The sequence below is a fragment of the Candida albicans genome, chromosome 7, assembly GCF_000182965.3.
Source record: "Candida albicans SC5314 chromosome 7, complete sequence".
NCBI lineage: Eukaryota > Fungi > Ascomycota > Pichiomycetes > Serinales > Debaryomycetaceae > Candida > Candida albicans.
In genome coordinates, this window is record NC_032095.1 from 565045 (window position 1) to 583571 (window position 18527).

The 18527-nt window shown below is 30.1% G+C and overlaps 5 protein-coding genes across 5 annotated transcripts, besides 5 other annotated features; 3 read left to right on the top strand and 2 right to left on the bottom strand. All coding sequences in view use genetic code 12, as the record gives it.

Annotated features, from left to right (window-relative positions):
- Positions 1-267: 267 nt before the first annotated feature.
- On the top strand, positions 268-1428 carry TEP1 (putative phosphatidylinositol-3,4,5-trisphosphate 3-phosphatase; the record flags this gene model as incomplete). The annotated part of the gene is made up of 1 exon (XM_705656.1): positions 268-1428. One exon carries the CDS (start codon positions 268-270, stop codon positions 1426-1428), a length of 1161 nt encoding a protein of 386 aa, XP_710748.1.
- Positions 1429-1519: 91 nt separating this feature from the next.
- Positions 1520-2200, bottom strand: CAALFM_C702660CA (uncharacterized protein; the record flags this gene model as incomplete). Its single annotated transcript, XM_705655.1, has 1 exon — positions 1520-2200. One exon carries the CDS (start codon positions 2198-2200, stop codon positions 1520-1522), a length of 681 nt encoding a protein of 226 aa, XP_710747.1.
- Positions 2201-2991: 791 nt separating this feature from the next.
- On the top strand, positions 2992-5973 carry CAALFM_C702670WA (uncharacterized protein; the record flags this gene model as incomplete). The annotated part of the gene is made up of 1 exon (XM_705654.1): positions 2992-5973. The coding sequence occupies one exon, from the start codon at positions 2992-2994 to the stop codon at positions 5971-5973; it is 2982 nt and encodes a 993-aa protein (XP_710746.1).
- A 185-nt stretch (positions 5974-6158) lies between these two features.
- TOM22 (Tom22p) lies at positions 6159-6611 on the top strand (the record flags this gene model as incomplete). Its single annotated transcript, XM_705653.1, has 1 exon — positions 6159-6611. The coding sequence occupies one exon, from the start codon at positions 6159-6161 to the stop codon at positions 6609-6611; it is 453 nt and encodes a 150-aa protein (XP_710745.1).
- Positions 6612-6853: 242 nt separating this feature from the next.
- Positions 6854-8062, bottom strand: CAALFM_C702690CA (bifunctional diacylglycerol cholinephosphotransferase/ethanolaminephosphotransferase; the record flags this gene model as incomplete). The annotated part of the gene is made up of 1 exon (XM_705652.2): positions 6854-8062. The coding sequence occupies one exon, from the start codon at positions 8060-8062 to the stop codon at positions 6854-6856; it is 1209 nt and encodes a 402-aa protein (XP_710744.1).
- A 2124-nt stretch (positions 8063-10186) lies between these two features.
- Positions 10187-16467: a repeat region ((HOK-7b) Repeat sequence of about 8 kb, part of the Major Repeat Sequence (MRS) on Chromosome 7; MRS units are found on most chromosomes; may serve as recombination hotspots).
- Positions 10187-18527: part of a repeat region ((MRS-7b) Major Repeat Sequence (MRS) on Chromosome 7; MRS units are composed of variable numbers of RPS units flanked by HOK and RB2 sequences; found on most chromosomes; may serve as recombination hot spot) that runs on past the window's edge.
- Positions 11148-14128: a repeat region ((Ca3-7a) Ca3 region on Chromosome 7; Ca3 is a large dispersed repeat sequence utilized as species-specific and strain-specific RFLP probe).
- Positions 16467-18342: a repeat region ((RPS-7b) Repeat sequence of about 2 kb on Chromosome 7, about 60 copies are found in tandem repeats on most chromosomes; RPS units flanked by conserved HOK and RB2 sequences form Major Repeat Sequence (MRS); may serve as recombination hot spot).
- Positions 18342-18527: part of a repeat region ((RB2-7b) Repeat sequence of about 6 kb, part of the Major Repeat Sequence (MRS) on Chromosome 7; MRS units are found on most chromosomes; may serve as recombination hotspots) that runs on past the window's edge.

Below are 18527 nucleotides of genomic sequence, written 5' to 3' on the forward strand. Positions count from 1 at the left end.
TTATAAACAAGATTGGTTAATTGTAATTTCCCCCTTTATTTTTTGTAAAGAAGAATAAATTTGTTTTGTATATAAAAATTATTATAGTAGTAGTTTTTTTTGTAAATTTAAATTACTTACTTACTTACTTACTTACTTACTTGCCTATTAACTTTTTTTCTTTTTTATATTATTTGTTATTATTTGTAATAAACATATTTTATTTACTCCATTCATTCAAGTTTATATCTATTTTATCAAATGATAAGTTAACCCCCTTGTGATCATATGTTATTTATTAAATCATTAATTCGTTCAATTATTGCATCACCGAAAAATCAATATTATGATTCATCAACAAATTTAAAACTTGATTTATCTTATATTACTCCACAATTAATAGTAACATCAGCACCTGTAACAAATTATATTGAATCATGGTATCGTTATCCTTTAAATGATTTATTACAATTTTTAAATTCTAATTATGGATCAAATTGGCATATTTTCAATTTTCGAGGTGAATCTCCTGGATATGATGATTCATTAGTATATCGAAAAGTTAGTCATTATCCATTTCCCGATCATTATCCACCCACTATGAATATTATAATTAATTGTATTGATGAAATTGATAATTTATTACAAGTTTTCGGCGATAAGACTAATGTTGTTGCTGTGTTACATTGTAAAGCAGGCAAAGGTAGATCAGGAACTTTATGTTGTGCATATTTGATCTATCAAAAATATCATAAATATCATCAGTCTCATAGCAACAAATCATTCACTCTAGAGGATATTTTATTGATTTATACAACTAAGAGAATGAATTATTTAATTGGAGGAGAAGGTATATCAATAATATCTCAAAAAAGATATCTTCAATATTGGTATGATTATATTCATAATAAACAATTACGTGAATCATATATAAATTGGTTAAATATTATGAAATTTATAAATTTAAAAATCATTCGAATAGGTGGATTGAAATTATCTAATATTGATTATTTAAATATATCAATTCTGACATATATTACAAAAATAGAAACTGACACTAGTGGTAATAGTAATAATAGATCAAATACAATTGTTAAAGAATTAATACAATTAACAAATGAGAATTGTGATATTGATAACCATGATGATGGCCACGATGATTATTGGATAACTTATAATATTCATGATTTGAAGATTTTCCAATTGGAAGATATAATGATTGGAATTCAATCATGGAGTTATATTTGGTTTAATATTTTCTTTGAATCATTTAAATCAAATGGTCATGGTCATGGTCATCACAATAATAATAAGGTTTTATTCAATTGGGATGATGATATAGATGGATTTAAAGGATTTAAACAAAAGGGAATAAAATTATTTAATGAAATAGAATTACAATGGGATGTTATCATCACCACCAAAAGTACAGATATATATGCTAATTAGATTATTCTATATATATATATATATATATAGAAGCTTTTAAAAAAAAAAAAAAATAATACAAGATATAATAAGGTTTACTCATTTCAATTCTTTAACCTCCACGTTTTTCATTATCAATTTCTAACCAAAATTGATTCAATGCTCTTTGTATAGAATCTAAATGTTTTTTACCATTTTCTTTAATGATTTGTATATTTGATTTAATATTAGTGAATGGTTTAATGATTTTGATTTCATTAAATATAATGATTTCTGATTGTTTAGTAGATGTAGTTGAATTATTGCCATTACCAAATTTAACATTTTTATCTCCATATAATTTGACAAGTCTATTGAATAAAAGAGTTGAAATATTGGATGGTTGGGTATGTGATGCTTGTTGTTGTTGTTGTATTGGTTGTATTGGTTGTGGTTTATAATTATTGATTTCATGATTTAGTCTTTTATCTAAATCATCAATATTTATAAATTCCAATAATGTAGATGCAGATGATGAAGAAGAAGAAGAAGATGAATCCGATTTATTATTACCATTCTTCCTTGAAAAAGGTGGTAATACTTGAATACTTTTAATAAATGCCGTATTTATAATTCTATAAGTTGAAGTAGAACTGGAGTTTTGTTTATTATCATTAATATTGGTTTTAGTTCTAATAATTATAATTTCATTAGATGATGAATAAGTATAAATTTGACCAATTATTATTTGATCTAATAATGTTATGATTTTAACTTTTAAATTAATGATTTGATCAAAATTTTGAAATGACATGATTTGTAAAAGTGTATAAATTGTATTAAGTAAGTAAAATAAAAATTGACTTGACTTGAATTGAATTGAATTGAATTGAATTGAGCTGAGTGGTTGTTGTTGTTGTTGTCGTTGTTGGATTATTGATATGGATAGGATTATTAAATATTTTCAGAATCAATAATTAATAATAATCTTGTAATAACAATTAAATTAAATTAAATATGGAATATGAATTGATTCTATTAATGCAAAAATTGTAAATTGAATAGTAATTAAATATTAAGAAATGATATTAGATTTTATTTAAATTAGAATGAAGTGATAGGTGGGATAGGTGGGTGATAAATAAGGAAAGGGGAAAAGGGAAAAGGGAAAATTTTTTTTCAGTTCAGTTCAGTTGAGTCAAACTTTCAACTTTCAAATTAAACTATACACACAATTTTTGATTTTGAAAGGAGAGAGAGATCAACCACCACCATCACCGCCAATGGAGTTTTCAGTTAGTGCGAACTTTTGTACCAGTGTGGTAAGAGAGCTAACACGATTGGAATGATTACTTTGCACCAATGTCTGGCCATATCTAGTACCACTGCTACCAACTGCTACTACCAACCTAACCTCTCCCGACTACACGACACTACACTACTCACACGACACGACACGACACGACAAATTTTGTTTAACTTCTTGGTGTCGTGTAAAATTATAAAACTTCCTTTTTGTTTTTTTTTACAACCACAATCAATCAATCAACTACAACTACATTAATTCAACTTATATTAATGGTCACCTCCCACTTTCCTCTTTAAATGCAACTGGAAGAATTAATTCTGATTGATAAATTAGAAGATCAAATCATTGATCATCCTGATGCTTCTACTAAAAAAGATTTAAATGAATCACTCGATGAAACATTTCAAAAAAAATTAAACGCCAGAGCTCAACAAATTAAATCAACCAACAACAATAGCTACAATAATACCTCCACTAGACAACAATCTAAAGGTCAACATAGGAATTCAAATCAAGATTCTTCTTCTTCTTCTTCTTCTACCTCGTCAGGTGGTATCAATTATCAATTTCTTATTACTAAATCACATTTAAATTACACATATACTGATTATAATTCATTAGAACAAGAAATTTGTGAATGGTTTTCAATAAATGATTTTAAATCACTTGGTGGGTTAAATAATCTTATTCTAAATTATACTAATGACCTTAACAACAACAACAACAAAGCAAGTATAACTGAATTGATACAAAATTTACACGCCAACCACAAAATTGATGATCTATCTACTAATACATTACAAACAATATTATATTATAGTTTTGGTGAATATGGTGATAAAAAATCTAAATCAGATCAACTTGATAGTATTAAACGAAATAATTTACAACTCATAAATGATAAACTATATCAACCATTAATTAATATAATTCAAAATTTCTTTAATGATAGAATATCTCATGATAAAGCTACAACCAATCACCCAGAATCATCCACATTATCAATAAGACAACAAGAACCAATTTATTTTATTATACTTACATTAATGTATTTTATGATTAATGTTAGTTTATCAATTGATCATGATAACAATACTATTATTAGAAGTGAGTTTAAGAAATATTTGAAAGAAACAGATTTTTTAACTTCATTATTAACATTTATTGAACATTGGAAATGGCATCCTAATAATTGTTATCGTATAAGATATTTAATATTAATGGTTAATAAACTCATTTTTTTAGAATTGGGTGATTCAAATCATATGAAACAATGTGATGAATTTTTAGTCAAATTACATCACGTTAAAAATAAACCAACAAAAGAATCACTGGAATCAAATTTAACTTGTTCACCATTAGATTATTTTGTTTTCCGACAAGATTTAATTGATAAATATCCACTTTATGATGAAACTGAATTAAAACCTTATGATTTCCGTAATTTAAAAAAGTCGTTGGATAATGATGATGATACTACAAGTGACACATCAAGTATTCATAGTCATTCTAGTACTATTGAAGGAAAGTATAAATATTTTATGGCATTACACAATTCATCCAATTCTCTTTCTAATTTAATTGAAACTCCCAAGACTAATAAATCACATACTATTTTCGGTCAATTACCTACTCAAACAGTACATTTAGCTACTCCAGTACCTTCACCAACTTTGGCAGCATCAGATTATATGTCTGGTGGAGAAAAAATTCGTAAATCATATCAAGTTAATCAAGCCATGCCCATGATTTATCCTATTACTAACAATTATAACGGTGATGGCGTTATACCATTAGCAATGAGAGAAGCCGATGAAATATTGAGAAAATCTATTTATGAAAGTTATTCTATTAAAAGATTATGGAATGAACGAGATTATTTTATGAAACAAGAACGGGGATATGCCGATGGGTATGATAAAACTACCAAAAATGATGATGATGATGATGATGATGATAATGATGAATTTGATTATAATTTTAATGAATTGAGACAAAAATATCCTGAAAAAACTCTGGTGATTGATACTTTAGAAAGAATTGAAACTTTATATTCACAAAATTTATGTCGATTGAATACTATAGTTGAAGTTTTTATTGAAACCATTAAAGTGAATCGATTAGATTATAATTTAAATTTTGCAGAATTGGAATTAAATTCAAAAACCAAGTCTGGTCATCGTGATGAAACAATTCAAAAAAAAATTGAAATGGTATTAATACTGCAATTGGAAGTTAATAATGCCAAAGAATTAACGTTAAAAGCCACTTCAAGTTTAATTTTAAATTTATTAAAATGGTTTAAAATAAGTCATATATTGAAATCATATTATTTTTCATCATTATTATTTGATCAACAATTTTTTGCAATTTCTTTAGAATATCTTAGTCGATGTTTTAATAATGCTAATTTACAAAGTATGATTACTACTACTAATTCTAGACAAAAAAAGGATGAATTAACTGAATATGAAATATTAATTAATCAAAATAAATTAATGAATCCCAAAATATCATTACCAAATGGGAATTTTTTCGATAATTGTTTATGTTTATCATTAACCCATCAAGAAGTTAAATACAACGATTTTAATTTTATTAATAAAATTTTCATACTGTCATTACCTGATAAATTTGATTCTAATAATATTAAACATGTTTATATTTCAAATTTTAATGATAATTTTGCTCATATTTTGAGTGATATATTAAATATTACTAACAAAATATTAATTAAAAATCAATCACAACGAATATTTACATTTAATGATTTAAAACCTTCAGAATTATATAAAATGATATTAATTAATTATGATTGTCAATCATTTAATAAACCAATATTGAAAACTTTGAAAAAATTAATACCTTATCAAGGTCGAAAATGGAAATCTTCTAATATGGATTTAATTAGTCAAATTTATTTAAATTTAAAATTATCAATGAAAGATAATTGGTTGAGTGGTAAAGATTTAGAAAGTGATTTCAATAATTCTTATGATCAAGAAATTGCTCTTAGAGGTTTATTACAATTTTATAATATGAGAAATTATCCTTTACAAATGAATAAAATTGGTTATAGAATTAATCATGATATAATGAATATTCCTCAATTGGATTTAAATGATATGAATATATATGATGATGAATATGATGAAGATTATTATGAGGAAGATTATTATGAAGAAGATAATGATGATGATAATAATACCAATACTAATACTAATACTAATACTAATGATACTAACGATAATAGTATTCAAGATGGTGAATTCATTTAGTTAACTTAGTGCGTGTGTATACCAAAAATTCCATTCAAAGTAGCCCAAAAAAATTTTTTCTTCTTTCTACAATTTGTGGGAATCAACTTTTCCTCCAACTACAAATTTTTTGATTTGTTTGTTTGTTGAATTTATAAAAAGTATCATCATTAATAATAATTGTTTCTCTTTATAAGTTATAGACCATGGTTAAATTAACACAAATTGACGACGAAACTCAACAACAATTTGAAAATCAATCAGTTGCTAAAAACAACCACATTATCGATGAAGCTAGTTCTGAAGAAGAATCTGATGATGATGATGAATCAGATCTTGATGATTTTGATTTTGAAAATGAAACTTTATTAGAAAGAATTGTTGCTCTTAAAGATATTGTTCCACCAGAACAAAGAGAATCCATATATAATTTATCATCAACTATAGGAGATTTATTTAAATCAAGTGTTCAAAATGGTGGGAAATTTTTATGGACATTGACTTCAAGTTCTTTATTATTAGGAGTTCCTTTAGCTTTAGCAATTTTATCCGAAACTCAATTACAAGAAATGGAAAGAGGTATGTCATTAGAAAAATCTGCTCAAGATGTTTTAGCTCCTGGATCTGAAGCTGCATTTGGAAATGAAAATAAGAAATAAATGAAATAGAATAGAATAGGATCCAATCCAATCCAATCCAATCCAAAAGCAAAGTAAAAGCAAATTTTCAACCTTGTAAATAAAGATCTTTTTTCAAAAAATTCAAAAAAAAAATAATAATAATATACATCTAAAGAATTTATATTTATATTAATCTAAAGTAAAATGGTAGGATTAAACAAAAAAAAAAAACACATAATGGTAAGTAAACAAGCAAGTAACCAAACAAAACGTATCTCTCTCTAGTTTATTTTTTTATGCTTAATTGATAATGCATAAATATCTAAATAAGTAGTGATTTCAGTAATCACTTCAGCAACAAAAATTCCATGAATACCTAAAGTTATTCCACAACCTAACCAACTAATGGCATGTAACACTTTAGCAGTACCATAACCATAAATATCAATTAAAATTTTACTCAAAATCAATTGACCAATAGGGACAAACATTGGATATTGAATAAATGGGAATTCTTGTAAAGTTAAATGAGCCAAAATAATTCTTCCAACAGAAAATGCAATAGTACAACCAATAGATATCACTAATGGGAAACCATAATCATAAAGAATTTGTGGATAAATCCATAAAAGTAAGAAAACAAATCCATAATAAATGAAAAATGGATATAATCCTCGATAAGCTTGAGAAATTTGATCTTTAGTTGATTCATCTTTGTCGCCATTAGTACTGTTATTGGTACTACTTTTCTTATAATGTTTAGAAACATTAAACATGGCAGAAGCAATATTAAAATATAATGAAGTCAATCCAATAATGGTATAAATAATTGAAGTATCAACTTTATAATAACCATAACCTAAACTTGTTAAATTTAATTCAAATAAATCAATTGTCCAAATATCAGGACCAAAAATCCCGGTAATGATATAAACAATACAAATCATCAATATACCTTCAACGGGACCACTAAATTTACTTAAAAATAAAGTATGAGTATGATATTCTTCCCAAGTTGAAGTATAAAAATTACAAACTGATGCAAATTGACTTAATAATAATAATCCTCCATATCCCATTTTTAAAACACTAGCAAAAACAAATGTTCCTAAAGTAGTATTTATGGCATCAATTGAATGATCAAATAATTCCCCCAAGGGACCACTTTGACCCGTTCTACGAGCATGACATCCATCACATCCATCAAATGTTTGATACATAAATAATCCAAAGGCATAAAAAAAATAACACCAAGTTGGTTGAGTTTCATTTAAATAAGGATCATAATAAAATACTGTCATTAAATTCCCAATAATGAAAAATAATCCTAATAATGTAACAACATTAGGTGCCATTGATAAAGGAAATATTTGAACAAAAAAATTCCACCATTTTTTCAATATATATTTCGATATAATTGAATGATCTTCAGATGAATATTTATATAATTTCAAGTTTTGTAACTTGTTAGTTGGAATGAAAAGTCCCATTTGAAGATATGAAATTGAAATGTTCTTGGTGTTCTTGGTGTTGATTCGTCTTCTTTGTTACAGAATGATTATAATCAAGCTTTATAAAAGCCTCTTCTGTTTGTATGGATATGTTAATTTCCAACAAATTAAATCAAAAACAAGAAAGATCAAAAAGCAAAGATCAAAAAGCAAAAAAAAAAATTCTGTTAAGAAATTTTTGGTGATATTTTTTTTTTATCAACTTCTTGGTGATTGTCGTGTGGGAAAGCACAATGGAGACAAACCAAAAAAGGGCATCGTGGGGCTACTAACTAACTAACTACTACTACTACTACTACATTACAATTCAATTCAATTCAATTCAAATGATAAAAAGGATAATAGTAAATTGGGGGTGAATGCTTGTTAAACAAAATTGGTGTCAGATCTTTATAATACAGGGAATATAGAAAAGTTAGACCCGTTGTAATAATAATAATAATAATAACGTACAGACAACTACAGCTCCTAACAAAAGAGGAAAGTATTTTGATATTGTGAATGTAAATGTGATGATAAGAAAGTGTGATGTGGGGAAAGAACCATCATCATCACGGTAGACTAAAGTTCATTAAAGAAGTTTTTTGAAAAATTAATATCAAATGCTAATCTTCAAAATTTGGATAAAATGGCAAGAAATTATTATTGATTCATATAAAATATTGTTAATCAACAAATTAATTAATTGATTAATTGATTTTATTTAATTTCTTTTTCACTTGTCCCTCACATCTTGAATGAATAATAATATTATTAAATCTGTCAAAGTTTTCAAATAAAAAGGGGTCCCCAATTATCAATTTTCCTCCAAGAATACAATGAACACCTTGTCATTAATAATATATTTCCTTTGTTTATGGTCAATTTTTGTTCAGAGGGGGGTTTCCATTTCCATTATAATCAATATTTCATAAATCATTTTTAATTTAATTATGATTCTGAATATAAATCCAGTAAAATCTTGTATTGATAAAGATTTGTATTAACTATGATCGTTGAAAAGCAATTACACGTAATAAAATTGATAATTTGTTGAACTAAAACCTCGATATATAGCTGCATGGATAAAGTGTAAGTATGATTAACATCCATATGACCCATTGGTACTGCAATTATTGTTACTATTATAATAATATGTTGTAGTTGTTTTGGAATATTAGATTGTAGTGTATATATTTTTGGTTGCCAAATTTTGATAGTAATTCAATGCCAATTTAACACCAAAAAAAAAAATTATTAACATTAAATAACTTATATTTTACAATAGATAATTAACTCTTGAAAACAAACCTATTCTAATAATAAATTAATTTCAGAAATGTTTAGAATGTTAGATTGATCTATTTAGAAGACTTCACTTTGTTTAAATTGGTGTTATAAATTATGATAATTCTATCCATGTATCTACAACTATCTACCACAAAAAGAATAAAGAATCCATCATAATGATCAAGAACAAACAAGACATTCAAAAGAGTGAATTAATTGACCAATCTATCAAATGATGATGAAACTAGACTTGTTAGTACAAATTGTGAAACTCGCTTTTTCTTTATGATATATGATTCAAGATCAATTCATTGGCGATAARGGAAAGACAATTACAAGGTTTCTGWTAAATGTTAATGACAATTTATATTTCATAAGCTAACCAGTTCTAAACAGTAGCGAAACTCCCTACAAATAGTCACCGACTTAGTTGCAATTATTATCAAAACTTCTAATCTTTGATTCAATCAATTGATAGATAAATCTAAATCCCTGGCATCAAGATGGATAAACACAAATGTGTGTATTCCAGTTGTTAAAACTGCTCCTTATTTTCGTCTGTATCATTTGACGTTACAATAGTTTGGTAGTTCGTTCCTTTGAAGATGTATTTGATTCATCAATCAATAGATATAMTGATATTTTGGTCTAATTTCTAATCCTGTCCGCTAGAACAAAGCAAAACCATATAGATCAAATTTTGCTATCAGCGTGCATCAAACATTAATATTGAAATGTACCAGTTGATAGTAGCGTTTATAGTATCTTCAATATATCAGGTATGTGTTTAGTTCTCAGACTTTAAGAAAATATCCAAATAAACTTAAATATGATAAAAAAGAACTCTTGAATGAGTATAATATGTATTTCTTTCAATTTAAGACCTGCTCTGCTAATAATAGTGTATGACTGTGTAGATTAAAGACACTTGAACATCTCTTTGCTATACCATAATAACATGGAAACGAGCTTTCTATGGGGAATTCCTTCAGACCTGTTTGGTAAAATAAACTGTAAACTACCAGAAAACCTGTTTTATTGAAATTTTCGCAAAGAGGACAGCCGGGTAGCGTCCCGATGATACATTTTCCTTGATTTTATTCAAATTTTCGCAAAGACGATCGCCGGGTAGGGTACAGACCATATGTTTTCCTTGGTTTTAATTGAAATTTTCGCAAAGACGATAGCCGGGTAGCATTCACATAGGTAAACTTGCCATATTTTTCATTTTTATTTTCGCAAAGACCATAGCCGGGTAGGCTTTACATAGATATTATAAGGCAAAAATATGACCTTGGTTTTTTATGAGATCAACCGCTGGAAAATGAGTCCCTGATTCCAAATATCTTTACCATTTCAATGTAGCACAAATATTGGTTGAGTTATAACAAAATACATCTCTTGGGATTTCTAAGTCAACAAATCTGGCAAATATCCGGGTAAAGGTTAAAATTTTAAAATCAATTTAGATAGCATCAAATGATAGAGATTGAGCTCCAGATTCTAAATATCCTTATAATTTCAATATAGCATAAATATTCGTTGAGTTATGGCAAAATTTCGTTTTTCTGAACTCTTAAGTTAGCAAGTTTGAAATTTTGGAAAATTTTTGATTTTTTTTCGAAAATGCAAAATGAAGGTAATCCCCATACAAAAAAAAACACTAACAAATTCAAAATTTAGATTTTGGCTTTAATGACACTAACCGATACAAAGTGACCCGCTGATTTCGAATATCTTTACCATTTTAACGTAGCGCAAATATTGAACTAGTTATAGTAAAATCTGCTTCTAGGAATTCAAATCAAAAAACCTAACACTTACTCCGGGTAAACTTCACATAGCTTAAAATAAAAATATTTCCGTTTTTAGGATTAATTAAAAGTGTCCGAGTTCCTGACAATAACGGTACCAATAGTATTAAAAGAACTTCATTATTTCATGAGTTATAGCAAGTTGTATTATTTGGGAATCCTTAAGTATGTATATTTGACAATTTTGTGTGATTCCTGCAGATATGTATGTGTAGGGTAAAAACACAACAGTTAATTAATATAGCCGAAGTACATCCGATTCAAACTAAATCAAGCCCTCCTATTAGCTTATTCATCATTGTCCTTCTTTTGTGATACTTTGGTTAGTCGTAACAACAGTAGTAATTGCATACTTGGTTGATAGTACGATCATAGTGTAGACAAATAAAAATGAAAGAAAGAAAACTCCAAAAGTAAGCCTTCCGAAACAATAAAAAGCTAACATGAAAACGGGAAAGCAGCAATCATTTAAGATGACCACTATTGTTCATGAATTGGGAAAAGAAAGGTATAACTTTTGCTAAGTAAAATTGGAATAGAAGTAGACCCACAATGTGAATAAAGTCGACCTTGTTGTGAACAGAATAAGGTTGCGGTTTTTTATTGTGATCTTATTCAATCTTATTTCATTCGTGTTAAGGTAGGAATCTGATTGATTATGTTGTTTCTCTTCTCCAATGGGTCATTTCCAGTTTGAACTTCTGATTAGAATGTTATAGGTATCCTTGTATCCTACTTCTTGTATCCTTTCATTGACCTGAAGCATTCTATTTGTGTAAGACAACAAAACCTTTTTAGATCTAGCTCATCCCCATGAAGATGTTAGTGGTGACTTTCCTATTGAAATTTGATTGTTGGCACTGCTTGTTTTGGGGATACTTAGGAAAGATCCTGAAAGGATACCACAACAGAATAGAAATTAATCCCACCATTTGCCAAACGTTTCTAATACTTCTTTCAAACAAGCTGGTATCTCCTTAATTGCCAAATAGCTTTACAGGCTGTTTTTTTCAAATTTGTGCATCTAATTTTATTCTTGCTGTTGAAATATCAGTTTGTTTTTGTTATGCCAGTACAAGTATTTGGGGCGATTTCAAATTTACAAGGTTTTAAGTGAATATCCCTTGAACTTATGTCTAACACAAATAACTGTGAATGTTATGGTAGTATGCGAATAGTGTCCAAACACATATCATCTATCGTAACTTGGTTGGAAAATGGAAATGAATAGCCCCTGGATCAAACTAAAAATAACATCATTAATTGTGAATATGTTCTTAAACATTATATCAAAGCCATTTTGATTGATTTGCCAAAGTAAGTAGTAAGTAATCAAATGTACTCAATTGATAAAATGGCAGCCAGTGGAATCTATACTCTATTGGCACTAATAGTATTAACAATCATTGTCATTTTGTTACTAACAACCTCAAAAGAAATAGTTTATATCTCATAGATAGTGAATATGAAAGAACTATTGACATTCTCTCCCAATTTGTAAACCCTGCTTCATTGAAATAAGAATGACTCTCATTCTTAATATTCAATCATAGACAAGTAGTCTTGGGATAATGAAAACCATGACTGAAAACAACTTCATCCCCAGCATTATCACTGATGGAAGTCATGTTTCTAAAATTTCATGAATGGTCAATTTTCAAATGTTGTAAAAACCTTCTTGCTTCACTAAGATTTCTTAGACGATTGTTCCCATATTATTCTGCAACAGGTTTGACAGTTTCCAGCACAATTTGATAATGAGACAAACTTAACTTTTTCTTAGACAGCCAAAGGACAATCCAGAAGTATTTTTTTTGATTCATTAGTAGTAGAAGATATTATTAATAATCATGGCAACCTGCCGGTCGTCAAATACCACGGGCAGCACTTATGATTGTTGACACTGGTACACCCAACTTTTCAATCAATATTTGATACAGAGAACCAGGATAGAACATTTTTTTATCAATACCATGTTATCTATCTTCGAGTGTATATATCATTTTGATTGATTGATGTGGTTTAGAAGAAAATAAGGTGAATAATAGGTAAGAATAAATTTTAATGCATGAGAAAATTTTGTGCTATTTTTTTTTTGGACCTAGACACCCGCATAGAGTGGCACACCATAGAAACTTCATGGAACTAGAATTGCAAGTAAAATCAGTCTCTTAGACCTAGTTCAGTGGACAATGACTAATAAAAGTGTTTCCTGGGGTACTACTAGAATAAGAATGATCTAATTCTGACAAACTACAGTAGTGTCTATATTATACTACCAACTATGAACATTTATTATAGTAGTAAACACTAAATTCTATATAACTACAACCAGCAATAGACTTCCAGTGGGTTACCTCTCTAAATGGGCAATTCACATATGCTTATATTCCAACTTTGCTTGTTCTAACACACTCTCAGTTTGATATCCAGTTTAAACAATTTTAATTTATAGCAATTGGTTGGCCCTTCATTATCTTAACCTAACAATAACAACACCAGTCAATGACTATAACCAAGTCAATATATGCATAGTACAACCATATTAGGTTATCACACCAGCCATGAATCAGCACTAGTTTAATTCACATCACTTTCCCTTAACCAAACTCTGCGATGATGATAGTCTCTTATCAACACTACTTTAGTGTACAACCAGCATGTATGAAGGCAAACCAATCTAGCAAATCAACATGGATGAGGATATGGTACTTTACTAATTAGTAAATAATCTCCTAATATTCTCCTTTATTTGACCAGGGGTTTTCTTGATAAAAGCAGTACAACAAAATATTCTCATGGACTGGGGCTTTGGATTGTGGCTAGGGAAATTCCAAATGTTATAGATACCAGCGACATAATTGTTGCTCCTTGATGGAATGTCGGGTTAGTTTCCAAATGTCAATAGTCATTATTACCCTTCATGCCACATGATAAATCCAACGGTATACATTTTAAATTCTTATTTCCCAAAACATCAACCATGCGAAAGTAGCAATGACCTCAATTACTTGACTTTCGGTATAGCCAGGTGAATCAGGAAGATTGGACTCTGTCCCAGTCTAAAAATAACCACTCTTTGATATTGACCACAACATATCCCGTTCAGAAACACATAAGATTGCATTAGAACCAACTAATTCAAATTTTCTTGTATAATGCATTTCAGTATTCATCTGTCAGTCACCAGAAGCAAGATGCATTGAATCATAAAATGGGAATTACCATTTAGTCAATTCTGAATTCTTAGCTTTGATATCCAAAGTAAAGTGACGGCAATCTGGTCAAAACCAGAACAGCATCTACCAAAGCTAGCACCTGGAACCAAACTCAAGACATCTATTAATGCAGCACCAATTTTGGATAAGATAGAACCATACGACCAAAACAACGAATTGTCACGGATTGGGAACAGCTGGTATGAAAACATTATCCGCAGTAGATTAGCCTTGACCAATCTTCAGCAATTTACCTGACCAATCGATAGTCTAATTTTAAGAATTTAGATTTGTGGATAGCAGTAACCAATTCTTTGTTGTTCTTCATAGCAAAATTAAAATGCTTATTCAGCAAATATGTAGGGCCTGAATCTTGTTATAATCTTTAAGAATTCAACAACACCTGGATGGAATTGATTTTCCAACTCGCAAAATTCATCCTCAGTGCTCTCTCTGACCAAGCATAAACCAGTACCATCTTAAATAGCTATAGTATCTGAAATGCCTTTGATTAAAACTAATGAAGTGTCAATATCTGAATAATCTCTGAATGCAGCATTCAATGGCTTGGCAGATTTCAATCTCTAGCAAAATAATTAAAGTGACTTCCAAATATCAATCATGAAATTTCAAAATGTGACAACTAATCAAGAAATTACGGTTCTCAAAAGTCAAACTTATATCAAATACTGCTTTGTGATAAATAAGGGGGCAATATGACATGGTCTCACTCTTGTTCCTGAAAGTTCAAATCAGTATGCATGTACTCTATAGTCATTTAATAATCCCCTGGTATATTTCAAATAAGTCTTAATATGACCAATCACCAATATTATCAAACTCTTACTCTTGCTATAACTAAACCAATTTTCAAAAAGACAGTATTTTGGAACAATTGACACAACAAACCAAGTAGACGACTATGACGCCAATACCAAGTGCGACTAATTCTGCCAAACACATTACTCTAAAACACATTTTCATTATAGATTTATGAATATCACTTGAAATATGACTATTAGGTAGATTAACGGACCAGCGTCTAAATTAATGGGAACTTCAATGTTAATGGAAACACAATACTAAATGACCAATTACAACTTGACGCCATTAATCAATTGCCTCTGTAACTCCCGAATAATAATGATTCACTATTATATCTCTCTTTCATTCTCTTGATTGGACTAGATAAATCAGACATTCCGCCGAAACAAAACTGGCAACCACTAGCCGCTATCACAATATATTAAAACTAATGGCGTTAATGGGATTGCTAATACATTTTCAAAAGGATCTTAATTCGAATAAACAATTGTTGGATTAATTGGGATTTGTGTTGTATTGTTTGTGGTGTTTGAAATGGTTGTATCTTATAGTGTACTCATGAGATTGATTGAATCGGGTGTAAGAAAATAGTTGTAAAAGAAAATAGATTTAATAGAAATCGCAGTGCTAGAGAAGTACTAAAAAATTTACTAAGAAAAATAATTTTGTATGGCAATAATTATTTCCGCACCCTTCGGAAATTACACAAACTAATCTCCGTTTCCCTAACAAATTTACTATGTATTTTTGGGCTCGGGTACACGACCCTTAACTCCGTCTCCGTGTCACGTGATTTTTCCCATACAAAATCCTGCACAATCCCGCCACAAGTACTCTTATCTCCGCATTCTCGGGAATACCTCAGACAAAGAAGGAAAAGATACTACCACACTCATTTTCCCTCCCCTGCACGCCCCAGCCTCTCACTTTCTTCTCTCATTCCCGATCTAACATTAACGTAACTTTGAGAATACCAGATAGAAAAATAACAGAGATATTGGAGATCAAAATATTCCACCATCGATTTCAACAAAAATGCTACCAACCGACCCACTTCCCATACTTAATATTACAGACTTTAATAAAATCATCAGTTCTAATCTCTACGTAATATAAGAATTACCACAAGATAGCTAGAGCTCAGAAGTATTATAATTACTATATTAACAATAGAAATACTTAATGGCCAGCATGATAGAACCCAAATACTCATTCTTACAATTCTCTAGGGTATTGACCACCAAAAAAACGACACAAAATCCAAACTACAATAGTTAAGAAGGAAAGTTGAAGTGTGGGAGGTAGAGGAGGGCTACAAGAGCCAATCAGGTGCCGATTTGTGGCCTACAGTTGTGGTTTTAAAACCCGAGAGAATCGTTAATAACGGCAATTAGTTGGGTGCTGCAGGAGCAAAAAGGCCGTTTTGTCCATAGTTAAGAGCACCCTGGTAACCCCGTTTGCTAATAGCACAACCAATTGAAGCTGGTATTTGGTGGCTCTGGTGTCAATTTATAGCCAACAATAAACATTTTCAAATCCGTCTAAACCGGTCAAAAGAAGAGTTGAGCTTCCATCTCTGGGTCAAAAAAGGCCGTTTTGGCCATAGTTAAGGCCACCCCCTTTCTGTAGCACAACCAATTGAAGTTGGTATTTGGTGGCTCTAGTGCCGATTTGTAGAGTCAAGTTATAGTGTTTGCATCCGAGAGTTTTGATTTATTCAGTGTTGTTTTCATTGGTTGAGGGCAAAAAATTCGCATCGAGCAGAAAAGGTCGTGCCCGGGGCATAGTGGATAGACAACGATTACTGATGAACCACATGTGCTACAAAGACCAAACTAGGGCCGTTTTGAAGCTACAATCATGTAGAGTATTGGGTGTGAATTAGGCATGAATCGGATCAGAATTGGTTGAGCTATTGAAGAAAATGTTTTCTCCGTGGAAATGTGAAATTAACTCCGCCAAGGCTGACACAGTCAGTTTCGATGCTAGAAAGACCCAACTAGTGCCAATTCATAGCCATAAGATGTAAGTACTATGACTGTAAGAGCTGTTAGAAACAAGGTTCAACTGCTTTCTGTAGAACAAAAAAGGCCGTTTTTGCCATAGTTAAGGAATTTGCGGTGATGTCCGTTGAAGACTGCGCGATGAAAAATAACGCTACAAAAATCAAACTAGTGCCGATTTATACCTTTTTCTTATGAGTGCTAACCATGCAAGAACTGTTAGAAACGAAATACAACTGCTATCTGTGGAACAAAAAAGGCCGTTTTGGCCATAGTTAAGGGAGCCGCAGCTATGTCTGATCACAACTACGCGACCAAATTCAACGCTACAAAAATCAAACTAGTGCCGATTTATACCTTTGGATTATGAGTTCTATCCCTGCAAGAACTGTTAGAAACGAGATTTAACTGCTATCTGTGGAACAAAAAAGGCCGTTTTGGCCATAGTTAAGGGAGCCGCAGCTATGTCTGATCACAACTACGCGACCAAATTCAACGCTACAAAAATCAAACTAGTGCCGATTTATACCTTTGGATTATGAGTTCTATCCCTGCAAGAACTGTTAGAAACGAGATACAACTGCTATCTGTGGAACAAAAAAGGCCGTTTTGGCCATAGTTAAGGGAGCCGCAGCTATGTCTGATCACAACTACGCGACCAAATTCAACGCTACAAAAATCAAACTAGTGCCGATTTATACCTTTGGATTATGAGTTCTATCCCTGCAAGAACTGTTAGAAACGAAATACAACTGCATCCTGTGGAACAAAAAAGGCCGTTTTGTCCATAGTTAAGACGGAAAAATTATGTATATTGTTGACAGAAGATCGAATTTGAATGAGTTAATGACAAGGCTAGTATCGATTTGGAACCACAAAATGTGAGTGTCAAAGCCGTGGGATACTGTTAGAAAAGAGATACAACTGCATACCGTGGGACAAAAAAGGCCGTTTTGGCCATAGTTAAGAATCACTCGTATTTTTATTTTGACTACTGCTCGACCAATAGAGGCGTTACAAAGACCAAACTAATACCGTTTTGAAGCCAAGACAAATGTTTATTATACGCACAGATGGTGATTGAGGTAGGCGAATGATTGGAGATGCTACAACAAAAAAGGCCGTTTTTGTATGGGAATTAAAGGTGGTGCTCATAGAATTTACACCTTCAGAAATTAAGCTAGTTTGTCTATTAAGTTGTTTATTTATACTTGTCTGATATCTAGTATGTGCTTTAGATTCAATTGTAATTACTTTAAACAGATATATGTACAATAATTGTTATCTGGTAGCAATAATGATATGTAATTGGACC